Source organism: Vigna angularis, chromosome 2, assembly GCF_016808095.1.
Source record: "Vigna angularis cultivar LongXiaoDou No.4 chromosome 2, ASM1680809v1, whole genome shotgun sequence".
Classification (NCBI taxonomy): Eukaryota; Viridiplantae; Streptophyta; class Magnoliopsida; order Fabales; family Fabaceae; genus Vigna; species Vigna angularis.
Window position 1 is genome coordinate 735,463 of NC_068971.1, and position 19,908 is coordinate 755,370.

The following is a 19,908-nucleotide window of genomic DNA, read 5'->3' on the forward strand; positions in this document are numbered from 1 at the left end:
TAACCAAAAACACTTGTCAATCACTTCTGTGTAGATTAACTGCACATATTGTAATGATGAATGTAATAAAATAGAAATAAAAAAGTATGCAATTATTTAACTTCATTACTATATATACAACTTTAAATGCAATTCAACTCCTTTCTAATTTTAAAAATCTAAACATTTGAACAAATAGAGTAGGCCGTTTAAATGTCTATTTTCCTAATATACTAATCCTTTAATTTAAAAAAGTATATGTATTAATTGTTTTTAAACTTAAACATGAAATAATTACCGTGTTTATGATTGTAGTTTGATGTAATTAAGAAAACTAGAGAGAGAAAGAAAAGGGTGGTGAAAATTGCATTGCATGATTACTTCTGCCGCTGTTACGGAAACACCATGGCGTGTTCCCCTGTCGTTTTAGTAACCTGCTAAAGTTACAAAATTTAGGGTTTTTTTTTTCATTTCAAAAATATTTTAATAATTTTTTTATAATATTAATTAATTAATTTTAATTTTAGACATATTTTTAAATGATTATCATTAAAGTCAACAATTTTAACATGTTGTTTACAATTTATAATTAGACTTTTGTAGTTTTTTTCCTTACTAATGTATTTAAAGTTAATTATTTATTTAATATCTGACATGTACTTATCTTTGCTAGTTTACCATAATTTTCAAATTATTCTTCATTAACTCAATAAATAACAAAAACCCAATTGATTAAAACTGAATTGAATTAAACGTGAAAAGTACGGAAACTAGGAATCTCTACCTTCCAAGTTCTAACATATCTAAATCTTCTATAAATTAACCTCTGCTTCAACCAACAAGAAGATGATATATTTTAAGATAAAAAATAAAAAAATTTCAAAACAATAATTATTATCTAAATAAAGGAGTCGCATCTAATATAATCAGAATCATAGAGTAAATTAATTCAAAAATAGAAAAAAGAAAATAGGTTGATATAATTGATTAATGATGATGTAAGTGTGTATTAAAAATAGGATGGATTTAACAGATGACAGGGACAGTCGTTTTGACATAATATGTAAACAACCTAAATATAATTTACAATTTATGGATTTGGTTTTAGATAACAGTGAGGAGACCCAAAAGCTGTGTATTGAATAAAATGCATAATTGCCTGCATAATAAAATTGGTGTGTCTATGATTGAGTACCAAATGGAGTACAAACTGATGCGTTGGCATCTTTCTGGTTTTGTTTGTTTGTAGGTGCGGCAATAGCTATGTTATTCTGCATAATTTTATCATTTTTTTCTGCATAATTTATCATTTTTTCTGCATAATTTCACATTTAAAAGTGGTTAACCACTATCAAGTTTGAACTGAAGCCGGCTTTTAGCTCACAACACAACACTCTCTGCACGACCCTTCATCAGCCTCACCAAAAAGTTTTAGTCTTTGCTACACTTCAAACAAAAACCAGAAGGGATATCCCCTTTTAGCCATCCCTCTGATCCCGTTTTGTCCACTTTGGACCACTCAGTAAAGTTGCAAACTCAACATCCTCCTACCTTTATTAATAATTCAAACCCCTCTTTATGGCATTCTTTTTCATTTCAGTCTTAGATGCTTCTTTTATTGCATTCCTTGTTAGGTTTGAATCAATCAAATTCACTGCTCTGCTAACTTTTCCAACCATTTAAATCCTCTGCTGTACTCTCGTGTTTCTCTTATCAAACCCTTTTCTTTTTCTTTTATCCTTCGACCCTTCTTCCAACTTCCAAACTTTTCAACCAAATGGCAGTTGATCTTTGCTCAGAAAACTGTGGAGTTTCTTCCTCTTCTGTGAGTCCTAGAATCTCATTCTCACACGATTTTTCCCACTCTGATGTCATTCCCGTTGAGCAACTCCCTTTTAGATCAAACTCCTCTGGTTTGAATTCCGGCATTGATTTTGATTTTTACGTCAGTGAGAGCTTTGAGCTGGAGTCATCTTCGGCTGACGAGCTTTTCTCACATGGGAGGATCCTTCCCACTGAGGTCAAGAGAAAGAACGTTCCTCCAAAGCAAACGGGTCAATTAGCACCAAAGAATAACCCTCCATTGCCTCCTCCTTATGCTGCTCCACCTACCTGTAAAAACTCAAAGAAAGAGAACCCCAAAGAAAGCAAGTGTTTGAACGATGAAGTGTACGAGAAGCAAAGTTCCAAGTCCTTTTGGATCTTCAAAAGAAGCAGCAGTTGTGGAAATGGACACAGAAGGAGCTTTTGTCCTTTGCCGCTTCTATCAAGAAGCAATTCAACTGGATCATCAACCCCAAACGTTAAAAGGAATCCACTTTCAAAGGAGGGTGGTGTCAACATTAGGCCAAATTCACAGAAACATTCTTCCACAAGGTTGTCTCACTCCTACGTTCCAAACGGTTATTATCAAAAGCCTCCATTGAATTACAAGAGTCATCATGGATCCTATGGTAGCAGTGTTAGAGTGAATCCTGTTCTGAATGTTCCTCCTGCAAACCTATTCGGTTTGGCTTCAATCTTCTCCAGCAATAGAGACAAGAGCAAGAGGCAGCTTTAGTTTGCTTGCAAACCAGTGGGGTCTGTCTTGTTTTTCCATGTACTTCTTAGGTTTACCGGTTACCATGTGAACTAGAAAAACGAGGTATAGGTAAAACTTTGAATGGTGAATGGTTTGCATCGTGAAGACAAAGTGGTACAAAGAGATGCGTGTGAAGGTGATGGACAAGAATGATATAATGCAAGCACATGTTTTGGGGCACAAAATGACAGGTAACTGTTGTTTTCGTGCCTGTACCTTGCTTCTTGTTCTTGTTCCTCTACTTTTGTTCTTTGGACTATGTGTAAATACATTGACTTTCATTTTAGTATCTCTTCTTCCTTTCTTACTCTGGATCTCTCTTTCTCTACATCAATGAGAGCCTAAATGGAAAAATTAATCATGCATTGTCTCTTTCATTCACGTTACATTTTATAAAATTTATGTTCATAGTAAATTTATGTTTAAAACCCGATCTTATTATTGACCAAAAATATCAGCTTAAAACTCCTTTCATCTTCAAACTGATGTAAGTCCCACGATAATAAACCTCATTTTACAATTCCACATGGACAATAAGATCTATTTAGAGTATATATTAAGTGTAAACCTCAGTTTACAAACTGCTTCTACCGAGTTGAATTAAGTTTAACGTTCATTATTAAGATAAACTAATGTTAATCAAAATCATAAATTTTTTCAAATGTTTGCTCAAATGAACAGAAGGGTATGTGAGAAGAGCTTGAAGTGTTTCTCTTCTGCATTCAGTTGTTGTTGCTGTTGCATGGATTCATTTTCAACAATAATGCTTTCTGACTGATTTTTATAGCTCCTTCTACACGCAGAAGTAAAGTACTTGTTTGCATATGAATAGCAGTTGAACACAACAGATCATTGCACACCATACCACATTAATTTGGTGCTCTGCAAAGCCTGTTTTGGTCTGCCTCTGCATAAGTTGGTGAAGAATTACGATTCTCTGAAGCTAGCACTTTTGTTAATACCAAAATTCAGAGTATTTGACGCTTTGAAGAAACCATAAATCATTGATTTCTAAATCTCTAGCTTTTGCTTAATCAAGAAACGGTAATTTTGTGGTTAATCAAGAAAGTTTATGCACTTATTATCTTATAAGATATCGTGACTTTATGGATAATCCGATTAATCTCTCTCAAAAAACTCGTAAATGGTATGATTGTAAAATTAGGAAATGTGGGGAAAAAGGGTAGTAAGAAATGGAGGTTAGGTCTAAGGTGTCGCACTAGTCTCATAGCTTAAAGTTTAATGCTTGTGGAAAGATCAACATGACTAATTCTCTATTGGATGCTTTTTGGGTGGCTTCAAATAAGTCAAATTGAACTTCAATTCCCAACAAAATTAGGGATTACTTCATCTTTAAAAAGTACTACCTTGAACTTGAAGGAACTAACTACACAAACATCATTCCAAAGAAATCTTCAACTATAGATTTTAATGGAAAAAAAAATTGAAAAATCTTTCAACTAATTTTCTTTTATAAAAAAAAAGTAATTATATAAAAAATTAAAATCACTCTTTATCCAAAATCTTAAAACAATAAATTAATAAATTTTTATATTTATATATCATTTCTATTAAATATAAGATTTATACTCAGATTTAGATTTTCAACATGAAAAAGTAAGTAATTAAGTAAATTTGGATGTTGTGAGGAATGAATGGGTGTGTGTAGTGTCTCTATCTCATTCATTTTGTTGAGGCAGAAGTTGGAAAAGGCAAGAAAAGGCTTAAAACATAGTTGTAAAGAAAAGTTGATAGATGAAGGCGTTGGAAATGGAATAAAGAAGCATGAAAATGGACAAATAGAAAAGATGTGAATGGGCATCATTTTTATCCTTTCCTTGCAAGGACGATTTCCATCACTAACATCTGCAGTCCTCAAACTGCTTCAGAAGTTTATTCAACAATGTGCTTTCAATCAACTTTGGTACGTTTCATTTTCAAGTCCCTTCTTACCATCACAGCATCGTACTTCATCAAACTCCACAATTACATGCTCTTTTATAAAAAAAATAACGATATTTTGACAACATTTTTTTATAACATTTTAACACGTAACTATTCCACAATCAATAATAATAATCATAAACACTAACATAGATCAATCACAGAATAATACGTAGATAGTGTTAAAATGTTGTAAAAAAATTATTGTCAAAATATCATTATCTTATAAAACATCGCAACTTAAAACATTGTTTTTCATGTTTAAATCTAAAGTTTGGATAAGTTTTTTCTCCAAACTTTGATACCAAATTAAAATTTATTTAAGTTTTAAACTTTTATATCCTTACAACAAATTCATATTTTTCCTTTTTAAATTTGAGCTATTTACATTCTATTTGAAATGTCAACAAGAAATACAATTTAACAATTAAAAAAATATTTTTTTGAGCGTATTTAACCATTAAATTATAAAGAAACAAACATTTTCTTTCTAGTTCTTATTTATTTAGAGTAAGTAGAGTGAAGAATTAATTTAACATGATTTGGAAAGATAGTGAATCAAACGTATATTATTATAATTTAATTAAAAAATATATAAAATGATAAGTTGTTTTTATTATTTTTATTAAAAAAGTATTAAATACTAAAAATATCACTATCATTAATGTGGTGATATTGATAATTTGATTGATAACGAAAAAGTAAAAATTATAGAAAAATATGACTATTATTCTAACACGTTTTTAATGTAGGTAAGTAAATATCATGAACTAAAATATTTCGTGATATAAAAGTTAAATTTTAAGTATTTAACATCAATTAAATTTCAAATATTTAAATTTAGAAAAAGTAAAAAATTTAATAGAAAATTAAAAGTTAATTTATATATATAATAAGAGAAGGATGATTGATGTTTTTGGAAAAGTTGTGAAAGGATTTGTAGCGGTGGACGGTAGAAGTCATATCAGATTTGTTGAGAAAGTTGATTTTGAAAAGAAGTAAAAGAAATGGAGATGTCAAATCAATATTGCAATCACAAAAAACAAGTTCAAATCCTTCACTTTATTTTTTTTAAAGTTTACAATATTTTCACAATATTTTAAAACTACGTGTTTATTTTGATTGATTTATATTAATATTTATGATTATTATTAATTATGAAATAATTTTGGATCAATGATATTTAAAATATTAAAAAAAAATATTATCAAATATCCGACTTCAAAACTCTGTTTAAATGAGCACCAAACTTGACATACAAATCAGTTGGGAAGTTTTATGGTGGCTAAAGGGCTATGATCCCTCTATCTTTTTTCCTAAAATTATATATATAAAAAAATGTTTTTTTAATTATAATATATTTGACTACTTTAAACTTTTATACATTTTTAAATATTTTTTACGAGTTTGAATTATAGGTTTGACAAAATACGTGATAGAATCTTAAAATATTTTCCAAACGAGTCGATTCAGGAGAAAATTCATATAAAAAAAATATCGCTTAAGTAAATAAGAGTTTTTTTTTTAAATCAAATGCATAAACGAAAGTGTGAAAAATAATTCAACGGTTTTAAATTTCTTGTATGAAATTAGAAAAATATAACAACATCTTGGTTATAATAATAAATAATCATCTCATAAAAATATGTTCACAGCGATTATACACATTAAATACTTATTTATTAGTTAAAACTACCAAGCTTTAATCAAAAAGTTAAAACATTTTATGAATAAGATATAAATATAGATCAAATATGCAAAATAAATAAAATGTTAACATCCTCAAAAAAGGTTAGGTTTGAAAATTTGCCACTTATACAAATATTTAATCAAAGAAACAATACAACAATAACAATTCATCATTTTTGTTATTCACAAAAGTCATCAATTTTTGTAGTTATTTTTATGATTTTATTCAATTTTTATAAAATTCAATAAAGATACATATAATTATTTGTTAAAATTGATGCAACCAATACCTTTCCACCAATAAAAGGGTGAATTGATTTTTTTTTAAAAAGAAAAAAAAATATTTCTTTTACTCTTTCAAAACGATTTTGAAATTCTTTTAATTAATTAATAAGATTAGTGTAAGATGCATTATTAAGATCCAAAACAATCAAAGAAAAAAAATATTTATAACAAGAAAAAAAAGTAAAACATGAAGATTTTTATAGTGATTCGATTCTAACAAATTTACATCAATTTTTTCTAACAACTTTAGTTGGAAATTTCACTAAATATCAAAAGTTTTATGTATAAGTGCACCTAAGTAATCATAAAACCAATATATAAACAAAACTTTGACGAAATTCTTAAAAAAATAAAAAAATAAGTGATACTTCACACAATCATCACAACCTTACAAAAGATGGGTGATCTTCACACAATTATTACAACCTTTATACAATATAAATAATGGAATAAGAGAATAAATATACAAAAAATATATGTACAGATGTAATATGTATAGATATTATAATCAAAACTTATTTTCATGAGCTTCGATTTTTAATCTTCTTGAATTAAAATGTTTTTTTCAAAAATAGGATGCTCAAAACTTTCTTAAACTTGTTTTTGTTAATCTCAAGATATCAAAATGTTGAAATGAAATGAGAAAATATGCAATATTTTAAAAAAATATATTAAAATTAATTGATTATATTAGTGACTCGATTAATATGTTTTAACCATGTTCTTTTTAGTTACTAGATTAATAAAGTATTTAAATGACTTAATGAATTAAAATTGTCAAGTTTTATATTTATCTTTTTCAATTCGATTAAAAATGTATTAGATTAAAATTATTAAATTATTATTTTATTAAGATTGATTAAGTGATTTTTTTTTACAGATATGATAAAAAAAATACTAAAACTACTATGTTAATCTATGTAAAGAAACACCTCTCATAATATTTGGATATATAAAAAACAAATAATTGAATATTTGATAACATTATTTTTATAACAAATAAATTTATTTGGATATAAAATTTTCTGATTTATGAATATATTTAAATAAAATATATTTAAAATTATTTTAAAATGAAATATTTTTTTGTATGTTAAATTAAAACATATTGATTTAAATAAAAAAAAAGAAAAAAAGTTTATATATGTGCAGAAGAAAATGCAATAAGAATGTATTCGACGTTTTTAAATTAAACCATTTTGCTTTTCTGGATCTTGGAGTGGTGTGATTTTAGTGAATTTTTGTTAGACTATTAACTTTGTTATTTTAAAATTTTGCAAATTCGATCTTACTAACTTTCTTTTATATACATATATATTGAAAGCTGAATACAAATTTAGAATGCCTATAAAATTTTCCAAGTGAAAATATTAGTAAAAGTTAATTAATGTGAAGCATTTTATAGATGATTATATTAAGTTAGAAAAAGCAAATGTTAAAATATATTTTAGTTTTTTATTGTTCAGTTTAATCTCTGCTTTATTTTCAAACAATAATTTAGACTTGTAGCTAAAACTTTGTTAAATAACGTTAGAAAATTCTAATTCTTAAACTAATTATAAATTTTTATTTATAACAAATATTATTTTAAACATTAATAGTTTTTAATTTATAAATTAGTTTTAAATTAGACAATAACTAATTATTTTTAATCTATAAAATTAATTATTATTTCATAATTTTTTTAGTGACAGACGTGATGTATTTTTAAAGTTGAAAATATAACTAAAAATCTATAGTTATCTCGTATTAAAATATTTTAAATAATTAAAAATTCATATAAACATCTGTTATGGAAAAGATAAACAGCTATCACGTTTTATAAAATGTGTATCTTTAATTAGCTTATATGATATCAAATGCAAAATAATTTATTGTTTCCTTTAACCTATGGAAGAAAGATATATGTAATTTAAGTTGGTGCAAGTTGAATGTTTTTCCATGTGCATGTATTTATTTATTTTTCTTGAATAAACCGTACCTGTTCTTTATCAAGCCATACTGTTCAAAATATACAGAATTATCTTTAACAACAAAATCTCTTCCAAAAATATTGATAATATTTGTGTATTTAGGATTTATATCGGTGAATATCAATAATATTAACATTTTTTTATAATATTTTAACGTTATCACGTGATTGATTTAAAATTATTTTACAATCAATAATAATAATTATAAATATTAATTAATAAAGATCAATCACATAATATAATAATAAAATATTATAAAAAACATTATTAAAGTATCATTATTTACAAATACTTGATTTTTTTTTAGTCCACAAAATCAGTGAATTATACAGTCAAAATAGAAACAAAAATAGTAAGCCATGTGTACGATGTGATGTGATCATATACTTCAGACAAACACATGACTTGTGCCCTACGGTGTTGGTAATGTAAACTCTATATAAATATAAAATGTAAATGTTTAATGATTATAAATTTGATTTATGTTAGTTATTATATTTGAATTTTTATTTTATAAAAAAATCTCATGTAGTCTTTTTTTTAAAAAAAAAAATTAATATAATTCTTTAAACTAAATTAGTGTTAAGAGTGATACGTACTAAAATTTGAATTTTTCACGTGTTAAATGATATTATGTATCAAAATTAAATAATTTTAAAATAAAAGATGATATAGATAATTATAAAGATCAAAATGAAACGAGTAATGTTAATTTTTTTTATATAAAAATAAATAATTAGATGAGTTAAAAGCTAAATTACCATGTAAATAAAATTCAAAGAGTTTATCATTATATGTTTTTGTTCGTATATTATCCGATGGAGTATTTGAAATGTGAAATTATTCAAATGACAGTCAAATAAAATTACTTTTTGACTTAGTATTAGTAAAAAAAATGACTCTTTGATATTAAAAGGTTGAGATAAAAAATATCACTGGACAGACAAAAAATAATGATATTTTGATAACTTTTTTTCATAACATTTTAATATCAGTATTACTATGTAATTGGTATGTTTATAATAATTATTATTGATTATAAAATAATTTTGAACCAATTATATAAATAATATTAAAATATTGTAAAAAAAAATATTCTCAAATTATCGTTATGAAAGAAAATGTATGTATCTATCTTCTTTGATCCAAATTCTTGACACTAACAGGTCAGAAAGTGTTGTCACCCAAATCTAAGACCAACACCATGTGATATCTTATTCATATTCTGAGTACAACAGACACAGTACATAGAACTCTTCTGTCTCCATATTATTGCTAAGGATGTAACCATAATGTCAAGTTAATAACCATAATAACAGCAACAACTCACCACAAAATAAATTCATTCTAAATCAATAACTCCTCTCCATAATAATTACTTCACTTAAAAGTTTGACAAGAAAGATTGATGTGTTTAAATACAGTGGTGAGAAAAATAAATTGTATGCATATAAATGAATATAATTCTCACAATAAAAAAAACAAATTGTAGATTTTTTGTAAATAAATAAACAACTAAGTAAACATGATTTTAAAAAATATAATATAATTTTGAATAAATGAGTTAAAAATAGGTGTCCATGAGAAATGATAAATGGGTTAAATAAGTTTTATAAAATAAAACATAAAAAGTTAATTTTTTAAAATATTATTTAACAAATTATTAATAACCTAATAATATTAATTATAAGGTAACTGAGAATTTATAAAAGTCATTAAAAATCTCTTTTGTGTTAGTATGTAAAGAAAAAAAATTCCAACCTGTACAAATATTCTAAGTCCATCTTTCATCTTGGGTCTTGCTTTTCACAATCATGTTGTGATATTGTCTCATAAGAAAAATTGTGATCCTGTCTCTCCTTATATGGACACAGTTTTATAAATTAGGATGGGTAACATCCATAATGTACTATTAATAAATGAATAATACAGCACATGTCCTTTTACTTATTCTCCCTATGTCATTGCACTGATCTTTATTTTTTATCACCAGAGCAAATTTTTGCTTGATACTATTATAAACTGACATAAGTGTAATTACATTTGCTTGGATGGGTAACCAAGAAAAATGAGAATGAAAAAACAAGATTGTGTAAATTAAGAAAAATAAATCATAATATAAAAAATTAAATAGATAGATTACAATTATATAAAATAAAGGTTTAATAAAAATTTGATTTTTAATTGTTAATGTTTTTAAATTTAATCTCTATTTTATTTAAATAAACTAATATAGTCTCTTAGTTAAGATGATGTTGATCTACTCAGTCCCACAGTTTAAATGTTTCTATTTGAGAAAATAGGAATGATCGACACAATGTTTGACCGATTGTTTTTGTTCGACTGATCACATGTTCAGCTTTGAGTGTTGTTATCTCATCCTCGTATCTTCTTTGTATTTCTTGTATTTGTATATGTATATCTTTAATCAACTCCATAGAATCTTATTGATTGTCCATGTTTTCTGTGTCACTATTAAATTTCTTCATTCGTTCTCGGATCTCACGATGAGCGTAAAAATGTTTCAGGTGGGACCGAGAGTCATAATTAACACTCCTTCACACTTTTTTCTAATATTTTAATGTTGTTTTAGGTCTCGTTAAAAAGTTATTCTCAATTCTTTATCTTCAAGTCAGTTTTACGTATCCCATCGATTATTACAGTAAAGTCTTAAATTCATAATAAAGGTAATAAACTTATCTCTTTACTTTATTTTTGTAGTTATAATTTTTGAAATTTTTTTAATTAGAATTAACATAATTACAATCTAAGAATCTATAAACGTGTTTTATCTATAAATATGTTTGATTTATTATAGTGATGTATAACAGTAAAATCACCGATTGAATAGTAAAGTTCTGAAACATTATCTCCTTTACGAAGACTATGTTTACTTTCATAATGCTCTGAATCAGTGGACCTGCAGGGAGAGGTAGATATGCCACAAGTGAAAGCATATGGGTGTGCTGAAACATGATTTGGTGTAGGATTTGTGAACATGCATGATTATTTCTTCAACTTGGTAACTAAAGAGATGTGCTAAGTTTCTTCTTTTATGTTTGAAAATACACATATTATATTTATGGAACCTAATTATATACTTATAGGTATACGTATTGTATTTCTGGTACATCTTGCATTCTCTAATAGCTTTTTTCCACATAGATCCTAAAATATGTTGTGAGTTCGTGTTTCTATTGGCTCCTATTCTGTTATGGATTGCAACAAAATCTAGCGTGAATCTATAGCAGATTCGTGTGCAGTCTAAATCTAACATGTAAAAGATAAATCTTGGAATCCAATTAGTATATAAGAACAGTTAAGAACAACCATGATTCGATTGGTCACTCTATAAAACTTCACTTTCAGGCACGCTTCTTGTGACCACACTACTTTATTCACTACCACACACTACATTCGTATTCACAATATATTTACCTCTGTTACTGTTTTGCCCTTCTTTTCGACATGTGGGCCCACCAAAACTCACGTGTAACTTCTACATTTTGTTCTTTTTTTATTCAACACCACCTTTTACTTCATAATAGTTACCATATATAGCCAACAAACAATGCATTTCACTCACTGTCAACAATAATATATTTTATTTATTTTAACTATTACCCCTTTACAATTTATGCATAAATTCACATAATATGAATATATTAATTTTATAAAATGCTTAGAAAGATTTTAACCCAAAAGTGGAACACATTGCACTGTGAGTAATAATAGGCAATAATAAAAAGAAAGAAGGAAAAAAAGTATAGAATGATTAATGGGTATCCTTTTCGAACTTTATGCCATTGCAAAGTGCTCTGCTTCAATTTCACCATTCATTTCTGTGTTTTAGTACATTGCTACAAAAGATAAATGCTCTTTGTTACTTATCAAAACTTATGTACATGCTCTTTTCTATTATATATTATATATTATATATATATATATATATATATATATATATTATCATGTTACTTATGTCAAACTAATAATTATTAATATCTATTTAACAAATGAACTTTTACTGAATTTTTCTTTTAGATTTGATTTATTGATATACTTATAGATTATTACCTTATAAATATATTTTTAAAAAATTTCTAATGATTTGGATGAAAAAAAAGTGTAAAGCATATGTCATGACAGGTAAGAGCGAGTGGAATGAGGGCGCGTGAAATAGAAGCATGAAAAGCGATGAATTGACGCCCCCATAGCGCAGAATAGCAGAGAGACGTAGACCTAACGTTACCCAACAAACCAGAACACTGTTCCCTGTTGGTTGTCCCGATGACGCAAATATTAATATTTTTGGGTGTGTTGACCGATGCTTGCATGCGCATGGGTGTCCAGGTTGTCTCGTTAGGCTTATCCTATGCACCCATGACACACTCTCTTGTTTCCACGCGCCTCACTACTATAACCACAAGAACCTTACCTAGGCTTTGGTTTGGTTTGCAGTGGCATTAGCAGCATTGGTGCTGCCTGTGATTTAAGTTGCCATGTAAATTGTATTATTGTTCTGGAAGGGTATTTGCCTCTTCTTTTTTCTTTTTCTGTGTGGCTTGTGACGGTGTCGTTTTTTGCATCAAGAGTTGCTTTCTGCCTCAGTCTTTTCGTGGCTGTCACAGAGGTTCAGCAGAGTTGTTCCCATGTCTTTTGTGGATAACATTATTGTACCTTGTTTCCATAAGTGAGAGTCAGGTTTTGCAACTGGGTACCTAAAGGGAAGAGAAAGCTGCTTTCTTTTTTCCTCTTTTTTTGTTTTGTTTTCTTGGCCAGGGAATGTGAAGAAGTTCTTTTCTCACCGGTGTGAAAGAGAGAGAGAGAGAGAGAGTTTACTGAGAACTGAATGCGTTTTTTGGTTTTAACAATGTAGAGTAGAGTAGAGAAGAACAACACCGTTTGCTGAGGAAGGTGGTTTTGACTTTTGGTTCCATTAGTGTCGGTGGTTCGGGGAGTGTTGCAGAAATGAATGATTCCACGGCGAAGAATTTGGCTATCACGGAGAGGAAGGTGCAGCAGAAGCCGGGTGGTTGTGTTGGCATTTTCTTTCAGCTCATTGATTGGAAGAGGAAGCTCTCCAAGAAGAAGCTCTTCTCCAAGAAGCTTCTTCCTCCAGGTAAGTTTCTTAGTAAATCTACGTTCATACGATGTAATAGTATTATTCAGTATGATATGAATTTGGCCTGAAATGTCACACATACACATGAAGGATTTTTCTTGGTTTGTGGCGACTGATATATGTTCTTGTTGTTGAGTGTTTATCAGCTCGTGCGAAAAAGTTCAAGGGGGATGAAAAGATGCCAAATTCCAAGATTCACTTGGTAAGATTCTATGCTCGAGTGATTGTATGGATTCTTCTTTTCTATTTTGTTTACTGTTTGACGCTTACTATTGTTTCGTCTGGGTATTGTGGCTATGTTCAATATGCAGATTGCTAATGAGAACAGTGGAGGTTTCCCAAGTGCTAATAAAAAAGGTGGGAATCATGGCTTAGATGTAGAACAGAAGAGTGAAATGCGAGTTCCGAGTCTGGTAGCCAGGTTGATGGGTCTAGAATCTATTCCGACTGCTCAGCGAGACAAGTCCAAGAAAGCCTTGTGTGGTGATGGGAAGAATGAGTCTTTGGGTGGTGACCATGGCGAGTTGGATAGGCAAGGCATGGGTTTGGAAATGGGAGTTGTGAAGCATGATTCAAGACCTCAGAAGCTTCAGAAAACCGGGTCCTATGAGAGAAGGGCAGTGACTAGGTTTGGAGCTGAGGCTTTCCAAATTAAGAGTGTATTATCACGAGGAAGAAAATATCATCACCATCATCATCATCATCATCATCATCCAAAGCTTGCTTCTTCTTTGAAGAGTCCGAGAATTCCTTCCGGAAAGAGTGCTTCTCGAAGCTCTAGGTTAATAGGAGCAGCTACTAAAATTTTGGAACCTGGACTGCAAAGCAGAAGTAGGGCCAAAGGTTCTCTTACATATCCTGCTTCCATGTACCCTCCCAAGACTGGTATTGTGACCAATGATGTGCAAAATCAATCTTGTTATGAAGCTGGCTCATGCAAGCAATTGATGGAGCAGACCTCTTGCAAAAACTGTGGTAATCTGCTAGACGTAGTTGACTGCAAGCTTGAGGTTGGGGGACAGCCACTGGATCCTCCACCCGTTGTTTCTGATGTGATCACAGCTACCTCTATGGAATCATCAGAGAAGAAGGGAAAGTCATTAACTTCCCTTGGACATGACAGAGATGTAGTTCTTCTGAGAAGCCAGGAAAAGTTCATATCTCTTGATACTGAAGAGAAGGGGAAAAATAATGCACATAAGTCATGGAATGAGCCCACTGTTAGAAGAATGTCAATGCCCCATGATTGTCTACCTAAATGGAATTCATCTTGCCAACCATCAAGGACCCTGGAGGATGATGCATCTTCTTTTCGCTCAAAACACAAAATTCAAACACAAGAACAGATGTTAAGCAGTGAAAGATATTCATCTGGATCTACAATGAGCGATATGCAAGTAAAAGGGGTATCATCATCTACGAGTGCTATGAATGGTGCTAAGGACTTTGTTTCTATGAATAGAAGTCTTACTGGTCGAACAAGGACAAGATCACCTACCAAAGCTGACAGTTCTAGATTTGACCTAGAGAGAAAACCTTATAGTCGACAGCATAATTCTTTGTCTCACGTACGGACATTAGAGAGAAAAAGAAGGATCCCAAATGCCACTCAACTAGAAGGCACAGGTTCTGTTTATTCAGTTGGTCCAAAACAGAGAAATCTCCATTCTAATGGATTGGGTGGCAAAAGAAGGGACTCCAATGCTTCCTCCTTGAACAATTCCATTATAAGAAATAAGCAAGTTGCTCAAGGAGAAAGAATTATTAAGGTTAAGGACAACAAGATCAATGATGTAGTGTCATTTACATTTAATTCCCCCCTGAAGCAAAAGATAGGAGTAACTGTTGACAGGGAAGAGACAAGCACTGACAATGAGAGTATTAAAAGGCCTAAACCATTGAGAGTTGATGCTTTAGGTGTCTTTCTAGAACAAAAATTGAAGGAGTTAACCTCTCAAAGAGACGAAGAATTGGCTACAGGTGTTCCGCCTAAAAAATCAAGTGCCATGATTCTTCAAGAGCTGATATCTGCTTTAAGTTCAGAGCATTTGATCTGTCATGATGGTCATCCTGTGTTTAATGAAAATGTTGGTTTGCATGTAAGTCTTCTCTGTCTTTATTGCCTCACTGCTTCAAAATTTAATTCTCCTGTCATTTTGCATTTGTTATCAATCATCTTTTTATAATATCCAGTTGCTCAATTTCATTGTGAATCTGTAGTCAATGTTATCTACGTGACTTGAGTCTAAGCAAGAAATATAGTTGGATGTACTGCAGCTTGAAATGCTTTTGTATCTTATTTATGCTTTTGTTTATGGCTTTCTGCATTTGTGGCTATTTATGTGTCAGTATAAATGACAGACTGCCGCAACGGTGGGAGGGGGTGACTTTTTTATATATATATATATATTTGCCTCAAATTATCGTCTCGTATCTTACTATATTGTTTATTTTCATTGTTTAGACTTTGTCCTGTTGTTCTACTTAAAGGATTTTTAGTCCAATGGATCTTGTTTTTGACATTAAGCAATCATATTTCTAGAAAAAAGGTACATGTTCTGCTGATCAGTGCCAGAGTGGGTTATCTCAAGACACTCTGTCCGTAATCTGGTTGTATTTTACACCCCTTGCTTATTAAATTCATTGATGAATGTGTTATGTTTACCAATCTAACTTTCAAATATTGGAGTACAATAAACTGCAAATATTGGTAATTGGTTTAAACAATTGTAAGTCTAAATTTCTTACCAATTTTTGTCGTTTTATCTATTTCATCATATCAAAAGATGAAAAATGATGATACTTCAGTCGGGTGGTACCATGGTTGTTTTTAGTATAGTGAAGCATACTAATGGAAGTTAGATAAAAATAAGGAATGGACATTGAAATGGATGCGTTCTTGATGATATCAGATGTAGTAAAGTTTGTGCTGTAATTCTCATATGCTTTTGGCCCATTGTATTAATTTGTACTGTGAGCGGTGGAAAATTGTAATTCTGACATGATCTTTGCTTTATTATTTTCTTTTCAGTATGGGGAAAAACAAGAAAGGTTATTAGGAACCTCTTGCAATGGTAATCATCTCAGTCCCGGATCTGTTTTGGAAGCTTCTTTTTCTTCCAGTAGTCTGGATGAAAGCTCAGGTAAAGAGGAGTTTCAATAAGAAAAAACTTCTGAGTATACGTTTATTTCTCTTTTTGATGTGTTTGGTCTTTGATTTAATTCCAGGGCATTGTTTTCACCCTGATTCCATGAATCACTCTTGTTATGGTCAACTAGAACATGAAGCTGAACTTTCAGATTCTGCAACATCCTTTACCAAAGGGAGGATAGGTGAGATACTGAGTGATCTTGTCAGCCAACTTCCCAGGGCATTGGAAAGTTTGCACACTTATGGGACAGAATTAACAATAAGCAAGCTTAACCATATGAAGGATATTCTCTTGCATACTGAGTTGGTGCTTGGAATTACAACTGATCGCAGACAGGATGAAGGGCCACAACTTATAATTCATCGGTTTCTCGTTGATGATCTTGAGAGCATGACGAGTGATACCATGTGGACAGATGTGAGTTGTGAGGATTCTAAACAGAGAAAGGAACTAAAGGGCTTTCTCCTTGACTGTGTTGTGGAATATCTAGAATCAAACTGCAGCCTTTATTTTAACTCTGGATTCAGGGCATGGACAAAGTTACCTTTATGCATGAGAGCTGAGATGTTGGCCAAAGAGGTGAAGAGGGAGATCAACAAATGGTTATCTATGGTTGGGATGGTACCTGATGAAATAATAGAATGGGAAATGAGCCACTCCTTGGGGAAATGGACTGACTTTGGTATTGAAGCATGTGAGGCTGGTGTTGATATAGATGGGGATATACTTCAAATTTTGGTCGATGAAGTTGTTGAAGACCTTGTAGGTTTCACTCATGGCTCCATCACCTTCTAAAAAGTTCAATTTAGCTGATCATGCAACATCTCACTAGTCATTTCTCTGGCGAGATGTAATCTAACAAGGTGTATTTTTTGTACAAATAGGATCATGTTTTGAGCTCTCTGAATTAGTGGACAAAATAATGTCCAGTGACCAAGTTTTTATTTTTTTTCAATTATATATGGCTGTGATTTGCCTAGTTTAGACACAAAAATATGCATTGATAGCCAAGCCTTAAATCAAATATTAGTTAATGATGCTTTGATGACAAAGACACATTACTGGTTGAAACGTGTTTGAATCTTACAATCCTTCATTGCTTTAACAAATTTCAATCAAAATCTTCAAGTAACAAAGTTTACAATTTATATACACCAGCAAGTACCAAATAAGTATTCAGTAAGAGTTGATAAAACAGTTTATGAAAGCTCCATTTTTGGTAGTGCTGATAAACATTCAGTAAGAGATGATTAATATCAGTTTAGCTAAGGGAAACCATGCTGCATATTCTGATATATTCCAAAGCACAATAGGCAAAATCCTTCCCAACAAACAGTTATTCTCTCTATAACAGTGTCATGGTGATGGATAGTTGGATACTCTCACAGATAATACAATCTTTACACTTACATAATAATAATAATGTAATGAACTCCCTCCCAAAACCAATTTAAAAGAAAAAAAAATCCAAACTGAAACTTACAAAAAGAATGAAAAGTAATAAATGAACAGTGAAGACAACTATCAGCAAACCTACAAAAAAGAAAATCAAAGGTTGAAGGAAACTCATTGCACTCCAGTTTCCACACTCCTCAAATATGCTGTCTGTACCCTACAAAACTCTTTCTTGTCATCACTCTGCTATTCCTTCCTCCAACTCTACTCTCACCATTGATGGCATTAGCAGTAGCAGAAGACAAACTCTTTAGTTCATCAATGCTGGCATAGCTCTTCCTCGGCATGAGTACCCCACCACCACCCCTTTTCTTCTCACCTGCGTTCGCTGACTTACTCCCTCTTGCACTCGACAAAACACCACAAGCACTCTTCGAAGGAGGTGTCAACTCCATCAAAGTAGGTAACACGTTACCATTCACCGGCTTCCTATTCTCCTTCCTCAAAGCAGCAGAAAAGTCAGGAACAGATTGTGCCACAAGAGAGGAGGACCCTTTTCTCCCAGAAACCACACCACCTTGAAACTTCACCTGTTTCTTCCTCGGTGGCGTCAAAACCTTCGCTTCTACCTCCATTTCCACACCCTCTTCCTCTTCTTCAAATTCTTGCTGTCTCATGTTTTTCATTCGAAGCTTTCTTTCCCTCAGCTCAGCGTATGCTTGGTATCTTGGTCCTCTCTCCAACTCCATCATGAGAAAGCCTTGCATTTGCGCGGAGGTGAGACTGACGAGGGAGATGGTGTCAACTGTGGGGTTTCTGTGTTGCTGCAGAGAGACGTTGCAAGGTTCTGATATTGTCATGTTGTGTTCATTCGTTACGAAGCTCATTTCCTTTTTGTTCCTCTTATCGGAACTTTTCAGCGCTTTGTTAGAGTAAAATATTTGAGTTCGCAACGGTCTAATAAATCTAAGTCCAACGTTCTAAATAAGCTGGGCCCCACACAGTTGAAAAACCCCCGGTTCTCATATTATCACTATTAATTGCTACAATTTTTGTTGAAAAAAAGGAAATATTTAGTATATTAAAAATATAAAAAAATGGTTAAATATTGATTTACTATTGAGATAATTAGGAAATTTTAATTATTTAATAATTCACGGTTTGCTAACTAATCTAAAATAGATTTTCTTTGTGTGCTTTGAAAGTGTAACAACTAGGACCAGTGTTCTGTACGGAAAGTGGATAAATCAACATACAACAAAAAGTTAAACAAAAAAAGGTATAGGGTATGAAATCGAATTTACTGTTTCATGAATTATTGAAAAAATAAATTCAATGTTTGACTAATTTTGTCTGACAAAATTAATAATAATAACTGCTGAAAAAAAATATTATCAGCAAAGAAATGAATGTGTCTCCAATAACTTTAGACAATCTCATTAATGACCGAAGTGTGTTAAAGGTATAATTTCTTAATATGCATTCTTATTGACACTCAGCTGTTAAATGAAATTTACTAAAATTATAATAAAATGATAAATGAACGTTACTAAAAGATAACACTAAGAATCTCACGGCAAGACATCTTGTCATGTTTTTTATTTTATAATTTTCTTAAACACAATCAATTAAAAACTGACGTTTAGGTCATGAACTTAATTAAGGTATCAAGTTAGTAATGAAACAGGTGAATCATTAATGACCAATAAAAAATTAATTTTTACATTCATATTCAAATGTTGAAATTGACAAGTGATATGTAGATTTCAACCCCCTTATATTACAAAT

General features: G+C 30.5%; 3 protein-coding genes across 3 annotated transcripts; 2 read left to right on the forward strand and 1 right to left on the reverse strand.

Moving 5' to 3' along the window:
• The first annotated feature begins 1,255 nt into the window (after positions 1 to 1,255).
• LOC108321660 (uncharacterized) lies at positions 1,256 to 2,868 on the forward strand. The gene has a single exon (XM_017553478.2). The coding sequence runs from the start codon at positions 1,757 to 1,759 to the stop codon at positions 2,537 to 2,539; it is 783 nt and encodes a 260-aa protein (XP_017408967.1). The 5' UTR covers positions 1,256 to 1,756; the 3' UTR covers positions 2,540 to 2,868.
• A 10,004-nt stretch (positions 2,869 to 12,872) lies between these two features.
• LOC108321710 (uncharacterized) lies at positions 12,873 to 17,719 on the forward strand. The gene is made up of 6 exons (XM_017553544.2): positions 12,873 to 12,978; positions 13,328 to 13,570; positions 13,720 to 13,775; positions 13,885 to 15,672; positions 16,605 to 16,716; positions 16,802 to 17,719. Exons 2-6 carry the CDS (start codon positions 13,420 to 13,422, stop codon positions 17,518 to 17,520), a joined length of 2,826 nt encoding a protein of 941 aa, XP_017409033.2. The 5' UTR covers positions 12,873 to 12,978; positions 13,328 to 13,419; the 3' UTR covers positions 17,521 to 17,719.
• Positions 17,720 to 17,991: 272 nt separating this feature from the next.
• On the reverse strand, positions 17,992 to 19,169 carry LOC108321708 (uncharacterized). The gene has a single exon (XM_017553542.2). The coding sequence runs from the start codon at positions 19,005 to 19,007 to the stop codon at positions 18,318 to 18,320; it is 690 nt and encodes a 229-aa protein (XP_017409031.1). The 5' UTR covers positions 19,008 to 19,169; the 3' UTR covers positions 17,992 to 18,317.
• Between the last annotated feature and the right edge of the window lie 739 nt (positions 19,170 to 19,908).